This window comes from Bos taurus, chromosome 22 (genome assembly GCF_002263795.3).
Source record: "Bos taurus isolate L1 Dominette 01449 registration number 42190680 breed Hereford chromosome 22, ARS-UCD2.0, whole genome shotgun sequence".
NCBI classification, from domain to species: Eukaryota; Metazoa; Chordata; class Mammalia; order Artiodactyla; family Bovidae; genus Bos; species Bos taurus.
The window spans coordinates 11853561-11876591 of record NC_037349.1 but is presented as its reverse complement, the minus strand read 5'-3'; the positions used below and the strand labels follow the sequence as shown (position 1 = coordinate 11876591).

The following is a 23031-nucleotide window of genomic DNA, read 5'->3' as shown; positions in this document are numbered from 1 at the left end:
TGGATTGCTGTCTATACTTCCATAGAAAACCATCCCCAAATCCAGCAAAGCAAACTAGCCCAAAGCACTTATCTTCAGTATTGTTAGCATTTGAAAAACAAAAGACAGGAACAGCTCAGGCACGCATTCTCCTTGTCATATCCCTCATGTCCCAGAGAATCACATTTTAAAAACTCTCCCTGCTCACCTGTTCCAATATCCAGCATTATTATCAAAATTCTGAGGCACAATATTAGAGAGGTAAAAGGTTTCGGCCATGGCTTTCTGTGGAAAGAAATAAAAACAGGAACATGCGCTGAAATGCCTTCCCCTCTGAGACAGACCACCAGTTCCTTAGTCAAACCTTAGCTCCAGGCAATTACAGCCGCTATTTGTTTAGATAAATGAAAGCCACAACTGCTCGACAGAAAGCTCAATGATTATTATCAGAATAAGGACTGTAGCAAAAGAAGTCGTTTGGCGTGCTACCTTACTTCACAATTTATTAAATTCACACATGTAATGTCGACTACATGAGCAAAAAATTTCCAACATATGGCTAAAAGGTAAATTCTAGTGTTAAGCCTCTGGCAAAGAGTTTTTCAACCAAGGTCAGCTTTCGGGAACACAGCAGTATTTAAGGAGTATGGTACAAACACATTAGTTCAAAAGCAGTACCAAAAAAGTCCTGTTCTTCTGAATTTCCGGCCACTGTGTGTTCTTTCAGGCTCCCTGGTGGTTCAGACAGTAAAGAATCTGCTGTGATGCGGGAGATCCGGGTTGGATCCCTGGGTGGGGAAGATCCCCTGGAGAAGGGAATGGCTACCCACACCAGTACTCTTGCCTGGAGACTTTCACGGACAGACAAGTCTGGCGGGTCCATGGGGCTGCAGAGTCAGACACGACTGAGCAACCAACACTTCTTCATGTGTTCATTCGCCTCCCATTTCTGGCCTGCACGCCCAAGGCTCTGGCCAGGTTTCTTTTCATTGACCTACACTAACTGCCAAGGTCACCAAATACTCGGTCTTCAAAAAGTGGCTCTCAGGCTTGCATGCATGCTGACATAACCTACGGAGCTTGAAAAAAACGGATGCTTGGGTCCCACGCCCTAGAATTCCTGATTTACCTGCTCTGGTTACAGTCTGGGTACCAGGATTTTTTTAAGACTTCCCCAGCTTTTTATAATGAGTATCCAAGGTTGAGAGTCACTATCTTAAAGACAATAATCACCAACAATTCATGTAATAAATCTCAACGTCAGAAAAGTCATTTCTCCCCTTTTTTGGCAGAAAAAGTATCCTAAACTAAAAGAGGCTAGAGACATGACAACTAAATGTAATATGTGACTCATGATTAGATACTGAATTGTTTTTAAAAAAGTTGTAAATGACATTATTGGGACAATTTGGCAAATCTGAATGTGAACTGTATACTAGATATTATTGTACAAAAACACATTTGCAAACATTTCTTAGGATGATGATACAACTTGATATATATTCAAATATCTTCATCCTCAGATAATATACTCTCCCAAACAATCTACCTAGGCATGAAGTGTTACCATGTCTGCAATTTACTGTCCATGGTTTAAGAAAATTCATACATAAAGTAAATATATCAAGATGCATTTTATGTACTATCCTCAACTCTTCTCCAAGTCAAAATATTTTTGCTGTGCTCTCTTTTCAACTTTTCTACAGGTCTGAAAGAGATAAAAATGAGTGAGTCGTTTAAGCTCATATTGGCTTTCCAATTCCCTTTTGCATAGCTTTTAATGTTCGTCACTCCACCCCTTTAAAAATGCTTGAGCATCTGAGCAAAGAAAAGAAGTGTAATCAGGGAGAAAATAAGAAAATTCTCAAGGGTTAGGGTTTGGGTCTTATGTTAATTTCCAAGTCCCAGGAAACACATAATACCAGCCCCATGTTCCCATCCCTCCTGAAAAATATGCCTACAGTTGAGAATTTGTTATTTCCTGCTGGAGCCATGTGGCCTCGTGACCACCCACTGCCAATATAGTCCTCATTGAAGGCGCTGAAGGCTGGAGGGATGTTGGGATCCGGCTTGAATTTACAATGTTTTCTGTCTGCAGCACCTGAAGAAAAAAGACACACAATGTAAGTGCACAAATATCTCTCAAGATTCTCTAAGGCAAGCTGCCAGCTGGTATCTCTTTGAGCAGTTGGTACGTAGTATCAATCCTTAGTGATCGCACGGACGTCTCAAGTTCCTGGGATAGTTCAGATACTTCATTTGAGTTTAGCAAGAACTAAGTCTTGCCTTCAGTCCCCCTCACCCCATAAGGCTACAGAAACAAAAGCCTTATGGCTTTAGTTTACCAGGACCACTCTGACCCTCTCTGGATTCAGGCATTCCCCCAAATATTGGTCTGGCAAAGCTCTACCATCATATAGGTTCTTCATATATATATATATATATTTTTTTTTTAAGTGATTTTTTTCTATATACTGCTAATAACATTTCTTGTTTTGGGCAGGAGAGTCAATCTAAATAACTTAGCCTGTCATTACAAAAACTGTAAAACAAATGCTTCACACTAAAATCAAGGAAATCACAGGTATATTGCTTCCTGTTTTCAAATAATATTAATTAGCTCTATTTCACCTCCTCAAAACCATAGAGCTCACATGATTAACACTATGCAACACAGTGCTTTTTCTTACATACCTCTGAAAATAATAACTTAAGCACAAGATAAAATTAGTAAAGCTGAAATCCCATCTTGGGCAAACTGCTGTATTTAAAGGAAATTTATCAGGCTTGAGACTAAATCAAGTGAGTTTCTCTTGATGTAAGTTTATAATCAGGGACTTCCCTGGTGGTCCAGCGGTGAAGACTCCACGCTCCCAAAGCATGGAGCCCAGGTTCAATCCCTGGTCACGTACCTAGATGACATATGCCACAGCTAAAGATCTCGTGTGCAGCAACTAAGACCCGGGGCAGCCAAATAAATAACTTTTTAAATTGATAATCAATTTCACTTGCTATGATAAAGTTTACACTTACATCAGTTCCCTTCTAGCAGTAAGCATATTTCAAAGTGAAAGTGAAAGTTGCTCAGTCATGTCTGACTCTGGGACCCCACTGACTATACAATACAGTCCATGGAATTCTCCAGGCAAGAATACTGAAGTGGGTAGCCTTTCCCCTCTCCAGGGGATCTTCCAACCCAGGGATTGAACCCAGGTCTCCTGCATTGCAGGTGGATTTTTTTACCAGCTGAGCCACAAGGGAAGCCCAAGAATACTGGGGTGGGTAGCCTATTCCTTCTCCAGGGGATCTTCTCAACCCAGGAATTGAATAATTGGATATTTTACCAACTGAGCTACCAGGGAGGCCATGCATATTCCAATCCTCCTGCTATCCTGCAGGTTAATGTGTACTTTACGAAGGCACATGCTCATTTTAATATATTTAAACACAGTATGCAGTATACAGCAATGGAGAAATAATTTGTGGGTCATATAGCAAATTAAAAGGCAAATAACAGAATGGGAATAAAACAACTCTTGACAAATAGTCTTAAAACAAAAATTTCCTACAAAATTCAAAACAGAATATCCCCATTGAAAATGGTAAAGCAAAATTCACAAAGAAAGAATAAATCACAAAATACTAACCCTCAAAGTGAGGGTTAATTAACCCTGGTAACGAACACAGAGGAATGGTGGGAGTGTGACAACAAGTAGGACAGAGAGTGATAGTGGGAGTGTAAACTGGAAAGGCTCCCTAAAACTCACTCTAACCATAAACAGCAAAACCTGGCCATCCTAATCACAGGAGTGCATCGAGACACGAGGACATGTGGACAGACACACGCACCTGCCTGCCTCTGCAATCTCCAATCACGTTCCCCCTCGCGACAGCCAGGCTGGCCTTCTTTTAGGTCCCCGGTGGAACAACACTCTTCACATGGAGGCCTCTGGAGAGGCAACTGTGCTTCTCCTTCCCTGTCTGGAATGCTCTTCTCCGCATCCCGCTACCCACCCAGCTCACTGTCATCCACTCTTCAGGCCACTTTCTCAGAGAAGCCTCGCTAAGCAGCATCAGGTTCTCCTGTTATAATCTCTCATCATCTTCTCTATTGTTCCTTAATTGCACAAACCCAACTTGCAATCACTTTTCCTCCAGAACAGTTATTGCCAAGTGTAACTACACGGTCATGAGTATTTGATAGGTCAACACACCCGCTCCCTGACCCAAAGTGTCCTGGGGGTAGAGACCATCTACTCTGGTCACCGAGAGAACCCCAAGGGCCAGCACAGTGCCAGGCACTTGGCAGGCATTTGAAGGTATGTGTGGAGGTTATGAATGAGTGGTGCTCACAGCAGCCACATTTGTGACAAAGCCTCCAATTCATGTGTCAAGATACAGATCCTCTCAACCCCTGAGACAGCCAGGCAGGGTCCATTTATCTAGTAAGCCATACAAACATTTCCTACAAGTGCAGTAATGTAGAAAGGGTTGAAATTATTCATAACCCTCCTTGTTCTCAATTTGGAAACATCTTTCATCAATACCTTTGCTTCTAACCACCTACCCGTTATCTTGCTCTTGGATATATGTTCAAGAACCCATCTAGGCACCCGCTTTGATTGATCATAAGACAAGGCATGGTTAGTGTAACACCTTGTCTCTGTTCCAGCTAAAGGGAATCCAAATTGTTCCAAGACAGCCTTTTCCGAAGAACCTAAAAATGAGAAAGGGTGCAAACATAACAGTTAGTGAATTTTATTAGGAACAAAAAATAATGATGAAGGGGGTAAGACAAAGGACTGGCTCGACCATAACATTAATCAGGTGATCTAATTTTTGCAATTACTTACAAGGCAAAGAAGAGAGTAAGCAAAATACTAGTTTGGCCTAAAATCAACTGCAGAATTCTAGCCAAGCTACTAAAGAGATACCAAAGGAACATTTCATGCAAAGATGAGCTCAATAAAGGACAGAAATGGTATGGACCTAACAGAGGCAGAAGATATTAAGAAGAGATGGCAAGAATACACAGAAGAACTGTACAAAAAAGATCTTCATGACCCAGACAATCACGATGGTGTGATCACTGACCTAGAGCCAGACATCCTGGAATGTGAAGTCAAGTGGGCCTTAGAAAGCATCACTACGAACAAAGTTAGTGGAGGTGATGGAATTCCAGTTGAGCTATTCCAAATCCTGAAAGATGATGCTGTGAAAGTGCTGCACTCAATATGCCAGCAGATTTGGAAAACTCAGCAGTGGCCACAGGACTGGAAAAGGTCAGTTTTCATTCCAATCCCAAAGAAAGGCAAGGCCAAAGAATGCTCAAACTACCGCACAATTGCACTCATCTCACACGCTAGTAAAGTCATGCTCAAAATTCTCCAAGCCAGGCTTCAGCAATATGTGAACTATGAACTTCCTGATGTTCAAGCTGGTTTTAGAAAAGGCAGAGGAACCAGGGATCAAATTGCCAACATCCGCTGGATCATGGAAAAAGCAAGAGAGTTCCAGAAAAACATCTATTTCTGCTTTACTGACTATGCCAAAGCCTTTGACTGTGTGGATCACAATAAACTGTGGAAAATTCTGAAAGAGATGGGAATACCAGATCACCTGATCTGCCTCTTGAGAAATTTGTATGCAGGTCAGGAAGCAACAGTTAGAACTGGACATGGAACAACAGACCGGTTCCAAATAGGAAAAGGAGTTCGTCAAGGCTGTATATTATCACCCTGTTTATTTAACTTATATGCAGAGTACATCATGAGAAATGCTGGACTGGAAGAAGCACAAGCTGGAATCAAGATTGCAGGGAGAAATATCAATAACCTCAGATATGCAGATGACACCACCCTTATGGCAGAAAGTGAAGAGGAACTAAAAAGCCTCTTGATGAAAGTGAAAATGGAGAGTGAAAAAGTTGGCTTAAAGCTCAACATTCAGAAAACGAAGATCATGGCATCCGGTCCCACCACTTCATGGGAAATAGATGGGGAAACAGTGGAAACAGTGTCTGACTTTATTTTTCTGGGCTCCAAAATCACTGCAGATGGTGACTGCAGCCATGAAATTAAAAGACGCTTACTCTTTGGAAGGAAAGTTATGACCAACCTAGATAGCATATTCAAAAGCAGAGACATTACTTTGCCAACAAAGGTTCGTCTAGTCAAGGCTATGGTTTTTCCTGTGGTCATGTATGGATGTTAAGAGTTGGACTGTGAAGAAGGCTGAGCGCCGAAGAATTGATGCTTTTGAACTGTGGTGTTGGAGAAGACTCTTGAGAGTCCCTTGGACTGCAAGGAGATCCAACCAGTCCATTCTAAAGGAGATCAGCCCTGGGATTTCTTTGGAAGGAATGATGCTAAAGCTGAAACTCCATTACTTTGGCCACCTCATGCAAAGAGTTGACTCATTGGAAAGGACTCTGATGCTAGGAGGGAATGGGGGCAGGAGGAGAAGGGGACGACAGAGGATGAGATGGCTGGATGGCATCACTGACTCGATGGACGTGAGTGTGAGTGAACTCTGGGAGTTGGTGATGGACAGGGAGGCCTGGCGTGCTGCGATCACGGGGTCGCAAAGAGTCGGACACGACTGAGCGACTGATCTGATCTGAAACTGTAGCTATTTCATTAACTGTTAAATAAGAATCCGATTTTACTGGGCTTTCACATCGAATTTTCAAATCTCTGTATCACACAATGCAGTGTGCTCAAGAAAAACTCCTGTCATCGATATAATTGAATGGGAGACAGCCTACCTATTCACCATGCTTTAAGAGTTAATGTGGGGACAAAAGCATAGACTTTTAATTTTTTAATTTTTTTTTTTTTTAAGACCCTCATTCAGGGACTTCCCTGGCAGTCCAGTGGTTAAGACTCCAGGCATCCAATGCAGGAGGTGCTGGTTCAATCTAGGGTCAGGGAACTAACATCCCACATGCCTCGCAGCCAAAAAAAAAAAAAAGCCAAAAACCCAAACAACAACAACAACAAAAAGACCACCTTACTGACACGCTTCCTCAATGTTCTGGTACTGAGGCAGAGATGTATGCTGCAGCAGGACAGTGGTAAACCCGGCTTTTGCTAGTGGGAGAAACTAAACACCCACTGGACAGGGAGTCCGTTTCCAAATAACCCTCTTTCGATGCCCTCTCCAGGCTTCACCTCACCAGAGTAGCCCTCTCGCTAAATGCCAAGTGTCAGAAGGAGCAAATGAAATGTGCATGTTGGAGACACAAATGAGCATGAGCTCATCTACTTTGTTAAACATAAGGTACACCTGGTAACTTGCAGATTTACTTGCCTTGAAGAAGGCTAGCAGATGTTCTTCATTTAAACAATGATCAAAGGAGGACAGCTCCGGGATCTGCTAAAACAGCGCTCCCCAACCTTTTTGGCATCAGGGACTGGTTTCCTGAAAGACAATTTTCTCAAGGACCCGGGGGTGGGCCTATGGTTTCAGGATGATTCAAGCTCATTACATTTAGTGTGCACTTTATTTCTATTATTATTACATGAGCTCCACCTCGGATCATCAGCCATTAGATCCCGGATCTTTGGGACCCTTGTGTCAAAACTATGGGGTCCTTCGTTCATTCATCTATACTTACTAGACGCCAATTATGTACCAGGTACTGGGCCGTGTATACGGTGGAGAACAAAACTTAAACACGGTCCGAGCGCTTATGGAGCTAACAATCGAAGGGAGGACAGAAGATAGTGAAAACCACGTGTGGGGATCAGTACTTGGGGGATAGTAGACCCCAGCGGGAAGGAGTACACGGAGCCGACAGGTGAAACGCGCCGTGGGGAGGAGGCAGAACCGAGAGACTGGACAGCGGATGACCAAGGGCTGGGCGAGTAGCGACAGCGCGCGTCCATGGTTACGGCTCCCGGCCGAGGCAGTAGCCGGGACCCGAGATCTGGGGGCCCACACACTCACCGTCCGGCTCCCTCACCACCACCGCTGGCTCAGCATCCCGACTCCAGAGGAACTGCACGACCACGAGCCCAGTGCTTGCAGCGCCCGCGACAGCTCCGGCCACGAAGCCACTCAAAAAGCGCCGGGACCCACGGAGACGGGAAGCAAAACTTTTAGCAGCCATCTTGCCCGAGACGCTAGCCTTTTGCCGCAGCGCATGCACGCTCCAGGTCGGCCGCTTTAAAGCCAATCGCAATCACGGCGCCCAGACACGCATGCGCCACCTCGAGTCGCCTGGCACGGAGGCTCTCCCGGACGCCGGAGGCTGGAGCGCAAGCTCGCGCCCTCTGGTGACCGACCTGGAAGCCCAGGCGCACGCAGGCGCCACCTCGTCCACTTGGACCGGGTGATGCGTGAAGGCATGACGCCATGAGGTCTCAGTGTGTGCACATACAATCCTTTTAGTCCCACTTAATAGGTGAGTACACCACTTGCACATGTTTACAGTAAGGTCCTAAGAACCGGGATTCCAACTCAGATCTGATTCTAAAACCTGTGCCATATTAGGTGTGTTCATGACACGTGGCTTTGAAGTCGCGTGGTACACAAATCCTAACTTCCAAAGGCAGCTTTGCACCTCCTAAGGAGTTTGACAAGACAGTACTCCATGGTAGTTCAGGACTCAATCACAGCACAGGGTTTTGGATCCCCACTCACCCACTTTCCACCTGCTTCCTCTTTTGAACAAGAATAATAATAATACTTCTTAGGCCTTAGGGTTCTTGTGAGGATCAAAGATTAAGCATATAGTGTGTTGAGAAGAACCTGAGGCATGTTGTTAAATGCTGTTAATATTTACAATTTGTTATTTAGTTCTGCTTTCTATATGAAATCCAGATTGCTGAATGCTTGCTGTCTAAAAAAGGATGTTTTATACACTCCCACTCACAAATAGGTCTTCATTTTGCAGCATAATCTCTAGCATTCATGTGGACTTAGTTCACTAAGCAGGAAGCCATTGCTAACTTCAATGTAGACACTGTTTTGAGTTTCATGACTCCATGCCTCCTCCCAGGAGTACCTGTCATGAAGTTATTTTGTATCATCCCCTGGGCCTCTGACACTAACTGGTTTAGCTAGGTCAACCAGAGTGTTCCTAAGGATTTTGAATCTGAAACTTTCTCCAGGTAGCAAAGTTGTGACAAGTGGAACTCTGGCACCTAAGGCCTTTTTTTCCTGCTAAGTAGTCAAAGAGCAGATGCATCTGGTTTTGCACAGAACACAAGGGGAGCAAATGCTGAGACAGGTAAAGGTCTGTGATGCCAAACCCTGTTTCCAAGGCCCCTGAAGAAGTTCAGACATATCCTGCCTTTATCCAGAGCTGGGCTGGCCACTTGTCCCAGGATCCTTCCAGCAAAGCCCCCTTTTTTTCAGTGGTGTCTGGCATCTGCAGTCAAGAATCCAGACAAATACAACCAGGCAGCATTAGTTATCTGCAGGTTTCAAAGCTGCTTCCATCAGAATTTACAAAATATACACATTCACTTAAGAGGTATTTCTCAAGGCCCTCACGAGTGCCATACACTGAGCTAAGCACTAGAGAGGGGAACGGTGGGTGACTTCTCCTCGTCTACATCCTGAACTTGGAAACAACGGTGGGAACCCATATTGGGTCCCAAGAGTCAAGAATTATAAGTAAAGATTGCCTGACTCTGGGTAGGGTACTGCCTCTGAGCCTGTTGGCCTACCTTTAAAATGAAGGACTAGTAGTTTTAAAACTGTCATTAGGGAAACTTTAGTATTCCATAGGGGTGCTTGAGAAGTCAGGGAAGGAGGGGAGGCAGGCTGAATGGCCCCTGAGCCTTCTTCTTGCTCATGTGGGCAAGCCTGCTTTTATGAACTGGTTTGTATTTCCATTTCTTTTTTTTTTAACTGAAAAAAATTGCTTTGCTGAAGAGAAAGCAACCAGATGGCCCCTGCAGTCCAAACTTCCAATGTTGTTAGCACCAAGGTCTTTTTTCAAAAACATTATTAACCTTTTGTCTTCCTCTCCTTCTCATGATTAAGGACACTCACGGATAAAAGGTGAACTTCATAACACTTAAAAAGGACAAAATGGACCCAAAACTGAACAGGAAGTTCCTAAATAAAGGGCCCCTCCCTTCATCAAAAATTGTTCCCAAGTGTTCCAAGCAAGTTATTTAATCTTCATAATAAAGTGAATAAAAACACACTGGCCCCACCAGAAGGATTCAAAGCTGTTGTTTCTCCACACTTAACAAGTACTAGTCACAAGCCAAAAAAAAAAAAAAAAAAATCATTTATCTTACTGCAGAAAGCAGTGAGGTGATTTCTGAGTCTTTCCTGTATATTATAGAGACTATAATTATTTTATTCGCAAGGAACCATGTTTGCATCTAGTGAGGTAACTCAGAAACTCCAAAAGACCTGACTGCTGATGGACGTCTGGGGAGGTGTTCCATCACTGTATTTTTTAATAGCTCAGCAAGTGACCCGGCTACTCAACCATGTTTCAAATGGCAGCACGTGTATTCCGCAGTAGTCCTGAATATGACGTTTTTTCTGGGTTTCTCTGCTTCACTTACAAAAATAGTGCTCAGGGCTGTCTGCCAAGCACATAGGACTGTGGGGGTAGCGTTGCGTGAGGAGGTCTTGGGGATTTGAAAACACACCCCTGCTCTGCAGGAACATAAAGAGTCCCAGGATGGTCCACGAAGGAGATGCCCGCTGTGTCTCCAACTAAGTCCTGAGCTTCTGAAGGGCAGAACTGGAGACCTGTGCTTAATCACCCACAGGACCTTGGCAGCCTGGTATCAGCCATTAACGAGTGCATGTGTCCCAAACAGGAACTCACAGAGGTGCTCAAGTTGGCCCTGTAAGTGGGAGAACAGAACCCCCCTGCCATGTGATTAAGAGAGACCACAGGGTTTTTTTATTATTATTATTTTATTTTCATATACAAAAAGATAAAACTTGAAATAGTTCTAGATTTTTCCTCCTATTCTGTTGGGGTGTGGCTGCTTCTTCACACGGGGGGTTGGGGGTAGGGGGGTGGGGACTACATTCACATCGGTTTATTTGAGGACCCAGTGCAGAGTTTAAGCAGCAAAACCCCAACTTAGCAGATCTAATTTCAAACTTGACACTCATTTCTAAAATTACCACAGTAAAAAGGAACAAAGATCCACTGCAAATGAATGAACTATGATACAATGTTCTTTCCAAAATGTCTTCATTTTGCAACTGTAATTACATGGATGTCTGCTTTAGGCCATTTTAGGTGTGTGCGGGTATTTAATATATATATATATATAGGTGTGTGTATTTTATATATATATATATTATATATATATAAAGCAGCACACTTTTCAAATCCAGACAGGGTAACAGCAACAAGCTTAACTCTGTGTGTGTGTATATATATATATTTTAAACATGATACTTTAGTATAACTTTTGTTAATTCAGTAGTACAATCTATTTCTGTTCTACAAAATTTTTATTGTATAGCTACAAGGGTGAAAAGTGACCTATTACATTTACATCTCACATATCCTGGTACACAGTACTTATTGAATTTGAGCCAAAAACAAGAAGTCTTTAGTTTTAGCACTTGAAGAGCTTCCTCAACTTCTACTGTCTGAAATCATATCCTAGTCACATTTCCAGAGTTTGCAAATTACTCATCATTGTAAACGGCGAGAAACAGGTGAATCCAAACTTTTAATTACAGTTTTATATACAAGTTAGATAACACAGCTCAAGAAGACTTTGCTATCCATCCTAAACCCAACACACACATTCTCCACAAAGGTATTAGACAAGTCTTAGGGTTTTCTGTCTTTCCCTTACAATAATACAAACATTTAGAAGGAGCTGGTAAAACTGATATATTACGATGGCAAATGAGAGGTGACATCTATTGGTTCCAAAATTGGTCCTGCAAATGCACCCTGCTGTGTTCTTTAACTGTGTGTCTGTTGCAAGCAGAAGCTCTTTTCACAAGAACTGACATCAAACTCAATATAAGTTGAATTTACAGTACTGTATGAAGTTATTCAGATTCAAGGACAAATGTGGAAAAATGTTAACACATGGAAAATTTGGCCTTTGATGCTACCATAAATATGTCAAATTCATAAGCAGATTCTTTTTGTACAGTTGAAAAATGGCATCATGTGGATTTGTGGTGTGGAACTGAAATCTCAAAGCATGTTTCTCATCTGCGGTAACCCTCACCCCCCCAATTCTCAAGTACCACCCAATTTACTTTTGCATTTTTACAGAATCCTAGAAGAAAAAATGGAGGGGGGAGGAAAAAAGACACTGGCATTTTAACAAGTCTTCCTCTCCTAGGAGGTCGTCAGGCTCTCAGATGAGGTCTCCTAAGAATCTCTGCATGGTCACTGGTTCTCAGACGGCCTCTCGAAAATGACCTGGACACCTTCCAACTCAAACTCCAGCTGTTGCCTCATCCTACTCTCACCTCTGCCGCTGCTGGTAAGACTTCTATGAGTGCGTTTCTCGCTTATGGAAAAACTATTTGGCGAAACAGACACTTAACTTGTGGCAGTACTCTGAGAAAGCCTCAGCTAAAGCCCCTGCAGAAAGCAGAGCATGCACTCTGAGGGCTGCGTTGGGACCCAGCGGGGACACGCTGACCCTGCTGTCCCACGACCAGCAGCCCCGGCCAGGCAGGCAGCCCACGCTCACAAGGGCCTCACAAGGGCTGAGTTACCACTTTAATCTTGGTATGCCATCTACGCCCTGGAGACGCAAATTCAGATGTGGTGACTGCTGGTTAATTAAACTTTCTGAACTGGTTTAAAAAAAAAAAAAAAAAGGCTCTTTAAAAATATATATATATATTTATTTAAAATACATCAAAATGACAAACAGCCATAACCCGCAAGGCCTAATTTCACAGCAATGTATGCTACAGACATCTTCCCAAAATGCACTGCGGTGGATGGGGTCGGTGGGGGGTTCGATCCTGCCATTTAAGGGAATGTTCTACACTTGAGCTTTAGCGACTGGATGTGTGTTACAAAGAGCTCATTTTCAGAACTCGTTTGTGAACAAGGCCAACCTACTGAATCACCTTGCCTATTCAGACACGAGAATACTGAAAATGGCAGGATTCAGAGTGGAGCACGGGAAGCACCGTTCAGATGACACTCAAGACCCATGCCACCACAGGGCCGCGAAGAGCTTGCCTGAAGCCCCTTTTTTTTCAATCCTTGGGAAGAGTTTTACTTTAAAACAAACGAGTACCCATACTCGGCAGGGTTCCCGCGTGCGTGTGTGCGTGTCGCAAGCCTGCAGTTTCGAGAGGACCCAGACGGTGACACTGTTCCAACATGAGGTCTGAGGTAACTGGTTCTTAACACACCTGGAGCACAGAACTGCATCCAGAAAATACAGCTGGGAAAAAGGAAAAAGGTGGGATTTCTGGCTAGAAAAGACAAGTAGAAAAAAGCTTACAGCAGTTGCTTTTGGGGGGAGGCGGGTGAGAAAAACAAAGGCACAACAGAATTACATCCAAGACGCGAGGCTGGAGGGCAGACGAACGTTCTGTGACGGGGAACAGGCACGCGCCGAGGGGCGATGCCCAGAGTGCTCCTGGATCCGCGAAACTCAGTTCATTCAAGTATAAAAGGGGTGGCGTAAAAACTCTCGGCCAGACCGAAGAGAAGCACAGCAGGTTTAACAAGACACATCAGAGACTCTCCTGAAACACCGTCCTGACCAGCGCACCTTTGAACCCAGCAGCTGAAGCCAGGCCTTCAGCAACTGTGGACACAGAGTATCAGCTACATGCCTGACATCTTATACAACCCCGTCAGAAAGGCTCACCCCAGTGACCATCCACTCTCCACCCAAAAACCTAACAGGTAAAGACCGCCTTCCACATCACGGCAGTGATGCTGACCTTTGTAGGAAGAGCAGGAAAACCTTGTAGACGTTGGGCAGAGGCCCTGCTGGCATACGGTTCAGAGCCTCCTCTGCGGGCTCCAGGGTTGCTCGCTAGACTCAAGCGGCCCAGCCCCTCTTGCCTCCCAGCAGCCTTAATAGAGCAGACAGACAGGCCGGGCAGCCCTCCATTTACTCTGATCGCAGTGTCCAGACACCATGCCCCTCCCTTTCCGAACAGAGAATTCTCTCCTGAAAAACTGGATAGTTTGGTCTGAGATCATTCGGTTTGGCAGATTTCTCCAATCACCGAATCCTTGTTTTACCCATTTGTTGCCTGAATCTTACTCGAGTCCCAAGCCACCCTAATCTGCACCCTGGTACCATTTCTGTTCCCCGAAACCCCTTCACACCACTACACCCATGAGAGTAACTTACAAAGGAATTATTCACCTCAGAACCGTTTGTTCAAAAGAAACCTCAGGAGGAAGCACGTATATAGAGCACACGGCAGGATCTTCTGGCCTCTCCCAGCCCCGCTCCTCGGCAGACTGCCTCATGCAGACAGTCTGCGAGTGGAGTTTTGGGCCAAACAAGACCCATCGGTGGACTGCAATCTGCCAGTGTATCAATGAGAAGCCGCAGGAGCGCTCAGGGACAGCCCCACACCACTCACACTCCAGTGTACACTTATCTTGAAAGGTAAAGCTCATGACTCTGATTACAAAATCATTCTTACTCAAACTCACTAGACTTTATAAAAATAATCTGTGGTATAAAACAATCTCCACACTGTGCAGAAGAAATCTGTTGGGTGATATAACTAAATATATATGTAGTGCTATAGATTTCTTAAAGTAAAATTTCAAGTGTTGTTATCTCTATTATATAACCTATTCTTTTATTTACAATGCTACCTAACAACATTCCAATGCGAACGTGATTGGGAGAATCCAGGAATGAGCCCGCGCCCAACCCACAGCAGAAATTCCCAGGGCTCAAGACAGGACTCCTCCATTTGCAAAAAAAGACCCATCCACATCTGCCTGAAAAGCATGAGCTAATGGGTCCTATTTTTTGTAACTGTGAGCTTCAAAATGTAAACTTTACAAGTGAAGGAAACGCGTTTCTATGGATGTCCAGAAAAGCCCACAGTTGTAGAATCCACTGCACACACACACGTCTGCGTGTATATTTCTTTAGTGTCCTGTAGTTGGCTTGCAGTAGTTCTCAGAATTGCCTAGGCTCCAGACAATCCAAAGACACTCCTGGAAAGGGCAGTGCAAAGCCCATCTCCACATGCTGGCATTTAGAGAATATGTGTTTTAATTCATGAGGAAAAAACACTTGTCTTATCGCTACGAGCTGCCATAGGAGCAAATAAAATCTCACTGGTTTTGGCACTACAGGGATACATGGAGGATCACAATCACAAAGTCCTGCTTCATTCATACCTGGAAGATACCGTCACAACGATGTAAAAGCTGGGTAAGAATTTTCAGTAGTGGTAAATCCTTTCAATTCAAAATTCTGTCCAAACCAAAGTTTACAGTGAACACAAAATGAGTTTAAAACAAGAATACTCAAAATATCCCACTAGGTAATCTGGACTTCTACTTGATGGTAATTTGTAGTTCTCCTGGACCCACTGCAGTCATCCCTCTATATGGAGGGTTGCAGGGTGGAGATCCGAAATCCACTGATACAGAAACCTCTTGTATAAAATGACGCACATTTGAAATCACCTCCAGATTACTTATAATACCTAATAAAAGACTATGTCAAGAGTTGTAAATATAACGTAAGTACTATGTAAAGAGTTGCCAGGAAGTGGCAAATTCAAGTTTTGATTTTTGGAACTTTCTGTAATTTTTTCCCCCAAAATATTTTTGATTCGAGGTTGGATGAACCCGAGAATGAGGAACCCATGGATGCGGAGGGCCAACTGTAATTGTTTTTCAAGTGTGGCTGAGTCACATGAATTAATTTCCAAGGGAAGGGGTGCATTTTAAAATTCCATTTATTTTTGCTACAAAACTAAATCCTCTTTAAAAAAAAAAAAAAAACTTCCCCAAGCCTCCTAAAGGTCTGGGATACATTCATAGGTGGATTGCTGGTTGCAAATTAACTGTCAGGAATCTTACTTAAAGAACATGCCTATAACCCTGAATTCATTGTTTACAAATCTAGACTAAGAAGAAAAACAAACAGTTCATCAACGGAATCACTGGGCCGGTTTTTTTGCCTAAAACATAACTCCTGATTGAGACTTGAACTCATCATTCCTAGGCTGAACACATTAGCTGCTGAGTATTATACTAGTCCAGCTTTTGTAAACAGCCATTGACCAGAAAAAGCCACCTTGTCTCCTTTTCTTTTTTGGCCGCTTGCCCTGAACCGAAAGGGGAGGGAGTGGGATGGGGTTGAGGGCGGGGGTAGTCAGTCAGTTCCCTGTGCTTCTTGAAGAGTCAGGTCTGAGGCAGGCCTGGCCATCTCTCCAAAGATTCAGCAACAGCTGGGACTGACAAACGGAGTTAACTCCCGGAAAATGCTTTCCAGGTTAGGTATTTTTTTAGTAAGCCAAGTTCTCTGTGATAATGCCCGGCTGTTCAACTGCTAGGATGCATTCTCAGTCACATGCCACTCTTTGCGACCCCACAGACTACAGCCCACCCGGCTCCTCTGTCCATGGAATTTTCCAGGCAAGAATCCTGGAGTGGGTTGCCATTTCCTACTCCAGGGGATCTTCCCCACCCAGGGACTGAATCCACGTCTCTTGCATTGCAGGAGATTCTTTACCACTGCGCCACCTGGGAAGCCCCTTCACTTCTAGTACCAATTCTAAAAACTTACGTACGTACGCTCACTATATTACTTCAAAAAAAACCCATGAAATCCCTGTATTGCCAACAGATGCTGGGAACTTCACATTGTATTCTCGAAAAGGCAGAATTCCATTTTCAAGAGAGCCATCTAGTCCACCCACCCCAGTGGAACAGCCCCCTCCCTGGCCTCATGGTTCAGAGTACAGGGACCACGGGATGGGGCTCTACATACACGACATATGGTGGATAACCCTCAATACACGGCTCGGCCTGCCATGGAGGAAACATCACACACGCAGCCCAAGCACCCAAAGAGGAGCAGCACGGCGGCCAGCTGGAGAGAAAGGAGACAGAGAACTGCAGGATCCCCTGCTCAGCTCCCTAAGGCAGGGACCAGCCATGACAGGAGGGTCGGCCTGGTCCCTGGGGGCAGAGGGAGAACCACCTCGGGGGCCTGGAGATAGCAAATTTTTCCCTTGGCTGAGAAAGCAAGAGTGGGCGGCTCAAGCATCCTGAGGCTGTCCGAGGCTGCACAAGGTCCCTCTTCTTCTGGACACATGCCGCCCCCTGCAGACAGGATGAAGTCTGCATCAGAAGCAGCTGGCCCGTGTAAGGAAGCCTCCCCAGCAGGACTGAGCCCTTGGGGTCCCTACTGAGAGCCAAGAAAACAAGAAGTCCATCTGAACACCAGGCTCACGGCGCTTACCCCACTGCCACCGGGCTGGGTCTCCCTTCCTCCTCAGAAGGACCTGGCTGTGGCCCTCACCCCAAGTAATTCAACCAGAGAAGGACTCTGATTGAGTCCTTGGGAGGGACCAATGGCCCCAGGATGTGCTAACGCCCATGCCCTTCCATGGCCTGTGATGAAGAGTCCTCTGCAGGACACTGTGACACAGCGACCTCTGTCCCCACGTGTCTCTTCCTTCCCTTGCTCACTCCTGGCTCCCTCTGGCTCAGGAGACCTCCCTTGCTGCTGCTGCTAAGTCGCTTCAGTCATGTCCGACTCTGTGCGACCCCACAGACAGCAGCCCACTAGGCTGCTCTGTCCCTGGGATTCTCCAAGAAAGAACACTGGAGTGAGTGGAGACCTCTCCACGAGTGACCAAAGAGAAGACACTCTCCACAGCCAGGAGCCTGACTGGACAACAGCACACTCTGGAGGAAGGGGCAGGGGTCCTGGGCCACTTCTGTCCTCTGACTTGGCCACCCTCCTATCCTGAACGGGGCAGGGACGATGAGACCAGACTCCACAGCTCTCACTCTTCCACAGAGCTTGGAGGGAAAGAAAAAAAATGTAGGAGTGATATGAGCTCCCTGGAAATGGAGAGTGCGTGAAGCATCTGTGGAGATGAGCACAGGCTGAGCCCCACAAGCCTGTCGGCACAAGCTGGAGCCGCGGATGGCTGGCTCCCCAGAGGATTCGTGAGGACAAAGATGACTTCATCAGAGGCAGAAGAGCCCCCCAGGCCCCAGCGGCATGTTGGGAGAGAGACGCCCACCTTCTCCTGGCCACGATCATGGGCAGGGACACTCGGCACAGCACGCCACCAGAAGCCCTCTGCCAAGACACGCCACCCGGGAGCCAATTCCTGACACCTCATTCTGGTGCCACGGCCCTGAGGAAGTGACAGTGGCTGGGCACAGGGCCAGCAGAGGGGGACCCCAATCCCTGCCTCAGCCTAAAGAGGCCCCATAGCAGGGCAAAACTTGCTCTCCGGAGAATCAAGCCAGCACACAAAAGAAAAACTGCCCAGAGGAAACCTAAAACCAAACAGAGGCTGGGCTTCAGTGTTCCACACGGGATAGGATCAGGGATCTGATCATTCCTGTCGGAAATCAGCTACATTTCTTAGTGGTTTATTTGTTTCTTCTGAGGGTTGAAAAGTAGAGATGCCAAGCACTGCCTACCTAAATAAGGAAAAAGCTGGAGAAACCAGATATGGCACTTTTTAATAAATATTTTAAAGCTTCTGAAAGAAATAAGTGGAAAAGAAAAGCAACTGCTGTAAGGCCTGTTTTGCTGTTAAAAATCATTCCGAGGGAGGAAAAAATACCACAGCACAAAATAGTTTTAAAAAGAAAAGGAAGAAGAAATAGACAAATAACTTACTAAAAAAAACAAAAACCTGTCCCTGGAGCCACTCTGGCCAGCTCACATTTTGACCCATGAAGCAAAGCTCACCTCCCACCGCACTGTGTCCAAACACGCAGAGGAGGACCCAGCCTGGGGGGCCCAGCGCCCCCGCCACCCGGCCCGGCCGTCACAGGCAGCCCGGGCAGTGCGGCTCCAGGGACCTGCCGGTCAGTTCCCCTTGCGCCACCGCTGATTTGCTTAAGAAATTAAGTCTCAAGTAAAATTACCTCATGGGGGTCTAAAGGCCACAGTTTTCCCAGGTTAAAGTGGGGTCGCCCGTCATTCTGAACAATGACCTCTCAAGTCGAGGGAAACAGCGGAACCTCCAAAAAACTCAGGAGGAGGCAACCCCCCTTCTCACCCCAGTCAACCTCTCCCCATTGCCCACCAACTCGCCTACCCTCCAGGTGAAGAGATCCAGTTTTCACATAAAATGGTCTAAAGCAATGGGAAGGAAACGCCTTCACAATAAGAGTGATGAATGCCCAGACTCAGCCCAGACAGCCAACCCACAGTGGATGACAATTATTTACAAGGGGATGTTATCAACGAAAAACGGGAGCATTCCCTAGAAGACTCACAACTTTTTTTCTTTTTCTCTATTTCTTTTAAACTTTCTTGTCATAAAAGCCAACTTACATTAAAATATACTTACTACGAGACAACACAACTAATAAAATATATAATAAACCTTACACAAGTAGAAAATTCTGAGGTATTTCTGGTTTGAGGTGGTCTGTGGTCGTGAAGTTTTAATTCTTTTACTTTTCAAAATTTAAACCTCGGAAGCCACATAGCAAAGCATTTGTGTGGATGTGTGTGTTTTGTTTTTCTTTTAAAAATTTGCATGTTTCATAAATTAAAAAAAAAAAAGTCAAAGGTTGAAACAGCAGCATTAGGAACATTCACTGACGAGAGCAAGGTTATGGCAAAACAGAGAAACGGTTTTTTCGAATATGCACCTCTTGTAAGGGGGTCTGGAGAAAGCTGTGTTCACAAGCTACATAAAGGGACAGACAGAGCCAGCGCTGCAGGACTCTGGGGCTCTCCAGAGAGACAGGCCTTGGCCAGGCCAGACCCAGGAAATCCTCTCGCCCCGGCTGTGCAGGGCGCCCCCCCGTGGCCATTTCCCTGAACTGCTCCAGGAGGAAACTATTTCAACTTTTCCTCCATTATAGATATTTACAGTATAATGTCTCATGAAGACTGTACTCACTAAACCGTGATGATTTCTACCCTCGCTGAACCTTAAAATCAGGGTAGAAAAAAATATTGTGTCCTATGCCCAAGCCCAAATGGGTGAAAAGAAAAACTGGACAGGGCACACAGATGGGCCAGAGCCACACCTGATTTCAGACTTTCTCCAAACCCCGCTCTTGCCGTTCATGCTCGGCCTCCATGCTATCCTTCCCCTCGATTCCGGGTTACCTGAGAAGTAGTCTCATAGCAAAGGATGTTGCTCCGAGTGTGCCCGAGTCCAGTGTAACTCTGCTCCAGAACCCACCCCCAGCTCCGTCCTCCCTCCAGTCCAAACCATCCTCATCCTCAGCCCAGTTTTTCCTCGGTCAGGACAACACCCGTTAATCCGTGAAAAGACACGCCTGCTGTTTCTTAAACTCACTGTCTAAAAAGGGAGAAAAACACAGTAAAAGGCGAGGCGGGAGGGGGATGAGGGCAGAGGGAAACTCCTCCCATGAGGAAGATGTGTTCTTATGTAACAGTCTTCAAAGGTTCCTCTAGGTAGAGTTTGCAGCATTAAGTTTCCTAAGACAGGATGGGTTTCTTTGTGTCACAGGTTCTGAGACAACAAACAAAGAGAAAGCGGGGAAAAATGGACCCCGAAGGGCGGGAGGTGGCCGAGGCTCTTCAGCATGGCGCTGGTTCTGCATTCACAGCTCAGCACCTCAACGCCTGCTGACGTGTCCGCTGTTTGCGATACAGTAGAGCAATGTGCTGGTAAAAACTGATCCAATCCAAAAAATAATATTAATAATAATAATTATAATAATTATAATAATAATAAAAAGTCAAGGTAAAATAGCAGCTGCATTTTATGTGTTTGTTGGTATTATGGGATTTCCAAAACAAAACACAACTTTTTTTTTGTTTTTTTTTTCCTTTCCTCTTCAGATCTACTGAGTCTGGAGATCCACTCGTGTCCTGGGCTTAGATGCTCGACTCCTTCGGGGGCAGGTCCACATTGGTGACGGAGGTCACCAGGGAGACAAGACAGTCCGAGGTAGTGCCGTTGACCGACCTCCGGATCAGGGACACTCGCTCCTCCACACAGCCCGCAGACAGGCGAGCCTCTGCATCGTGGTCCCAGCACTCCTCGATGGTCACGCAGAGCTGGGCCAGGCCCTGCATGCCGGCGGAAGAGGGGAAACACATGCCTTTGCTGGTGGCCCTCAGTGAGGACAAGCAAACCAGTGATGTTCCTGAGGACTGAGCCCACAGGCCTGTCCACAGGGGTCTGGGGCAAGCTCCCCTGCCAGCAGTCAGCATCCTGAGCCCACCGGCCTCCTCCACAGCCCCCAGGAAAGGGCCACGGAACCTCAGTACTCAACAAGGGAGTCCAGGGCCCCACGAGGCTGCCTGCCTTGGAGTGGTGACACTGCAACAAAATCTCAGGCAAAACCCAAATCACACAGGGGCCCAATGTGCAGTTACAGTGGAGACAGAGGGGGACTTCATCCCACCCTTTTCCCCACGGCCCCCAGAACCTCCCCAGAGTCCAGGGAATGTGGCCTGACACCCTGTGCTGGAACCAACTGCGTGTAGCTGGGAAAGGCCGCAAGATGAGCAAAGTGCCCATCCATACCCAGGAACAATCCGGCCTGCTTGGCACTAGGCCACACTCAGACCCCTCTGGACCTGTTCCACATCAGAGAACTGGACTGGCAACCGCAGCATCTCTGCCCTGAGAAACTGAAAGTCTGAGGCAGAAGGTAAGGCCCAGCATCCCTCTCCCTGTGCCTAAATTTTCTCCATTTGCAGTCTTGGGTTTCACAGAGCAAGCAGCACGGCAGCAGAACCTGACCTCCACAGGTCAACCCCTGACCATGTGGGAAGAGGGCTAGCCCCCAATGGTGTCCTTCTGAATTAACCCTAGGGTGCCAGGGGAAAAGGATTCAATGGAGCTCAAGGCAAATATCCAAGAAATGTTAACGGTTTCCACAGCTGGGGTCTTTTGTACATGTCCCCAGATTGGAGGGGCCCAGATGCCACGTAGCTCAGCCCAGGCTCAAAAACTTGATGAGGGCAGGGAAAAGCGATTACTTCATCAGAGCTAAGCCATATTAAACACTTAAGTGATAGGTGTCCTGCCCAGTGAAGTACAGCAACTCCTTAAATCTAATACTACCCTGAGGAGACAAGAGCTCAGAGAATTAAAGCAATTTGCCTGATGTCACCCAGCTACTGACGGACAGATCCAGGATTTCCATCCCATGTGTCAGGTCCCATCACTCTCTGGGGTCAAAACCAGAGCCGCCGCCCCAGTTGGAGAGCACTAACCCGCACAGACACTCCCCAGGTGGAAGGGAGGCACTGCCCCGGCGTGAGGGGGGGCCGGTCCTGCGGCCTGAGCCCTGCCCTCTGGCCCTGCCACACAGGACGCTGGGTGAAGCTCCCCTCCTGGCGTCAGCATCCTGTGCCCACAGCCTCCTCCGCAGCGCCCCCCACCGGCCCTCACCGGGTGTTTCAGCCAGTGATCCTTGATGGCGGGCCGCATCTTCTTGTGCACCACCACCTCCTGCAGCTCCTCCAGTGACGGGTGCTGGCCGATCTCCTCCTCAAAAGGCAGCATGTACTCATCCACAGGTCCTGGAGGAGAGAGTGAGTCCCGAGGCGGGGTTGGGAGGGGGTCACCCGACTGCCCCACTTCTCCCCCACCACACCCAGGACGCTCGGGGCTCCTGCCCTGCTCACCATCGGCAGCTTTGCAGCGGGACACGAGCTCCCACAGCACCAGCCCCATGGCGTACATGTCGATGCGCAGAAAGGCGTCTCTCTGGAAGTTGATGGCTCCCTCGAGCACCTCGGGGGCCATGTACCGCCGCGTGCCCACCTGCGTGAGGACAGGGGAGGGGCTGTGGTCACCAAGCATGTAGAGATGCACTCACAGGACATGGGAGCTACAGCCCGTGTGCACAGCAGGGTCATCGACAATGACAGCTGTCCCCGATGGTCGTGGGGAGGAGGGGGCGGGGAGCCTACAAGGGGCACGATG

The 23031-nt window shown here is 46.5% G+C and overlaps 2 protein-coding genes across 6 annotated transcripts in view; both read right to left on the bottom strand.

Annotated features, from left to right (window-relative positions):
- The window catches only part of EXOG (exo/endonuclease G), a 34641-nt gene extending 18227 nt beyond the window's left edge, over window positions 1-16414 (bottom strand). For 2 of the 3 annotated variants that reach the window (XR_239281.5, XR_003031752.2), the window contains exons 1-4: window positions 7930-16414; window positions 4547-4696; window positions 1941-2080; window positions 188-264 (exon numbers count right to left, since the gene is read on the bottom strand). Coding sequence is in view for 1 of the 3 variants with exons in the window: in NM_001206213.1 (NP_001193142.1) it covers window positions 188-264; window positions 1941-2080; window positions 4547-4696; window positions 7930-8092 (530 nt within the window). In the remaining 2 variants the exon portion in view is untranslated. The remainder of the gene's footprint in view (window positions 1-187; window positions 265-1940; window positions 2081-4546; window positions 4697-7929) is intronic. The other variant, NM_001206213.1, reaches the window with a different exon arrangement.
- Window positions 16415-20827: 4413 nt separating this feature from the next.
- The window catches only part of ACVR2B (activin A receptor type 2B), a 29790-nt gene continuing 27586 nt past the window's right edge, over window positions 20828-23031 (bottom strand). The window contains exons 9-11 of one of the 3 annotated variants that reach the window (XM_059879458.1): window positions 22731-22869; window positions 22495-22625; window positions 20828-21161 (exon numbers count right to left, since the gene is read on the bottom strand). In XM_059879458.1, coding sequence (XP_059735441.1) covers window positions 20967-21161; window positions 22495-22625; window positions 22731-22869 — 465 coding nt within the window. In that variant the 3' untranslated portion in view covers window positions 20828-20966. 3 annotated transcript variants of the gene reach the window in all.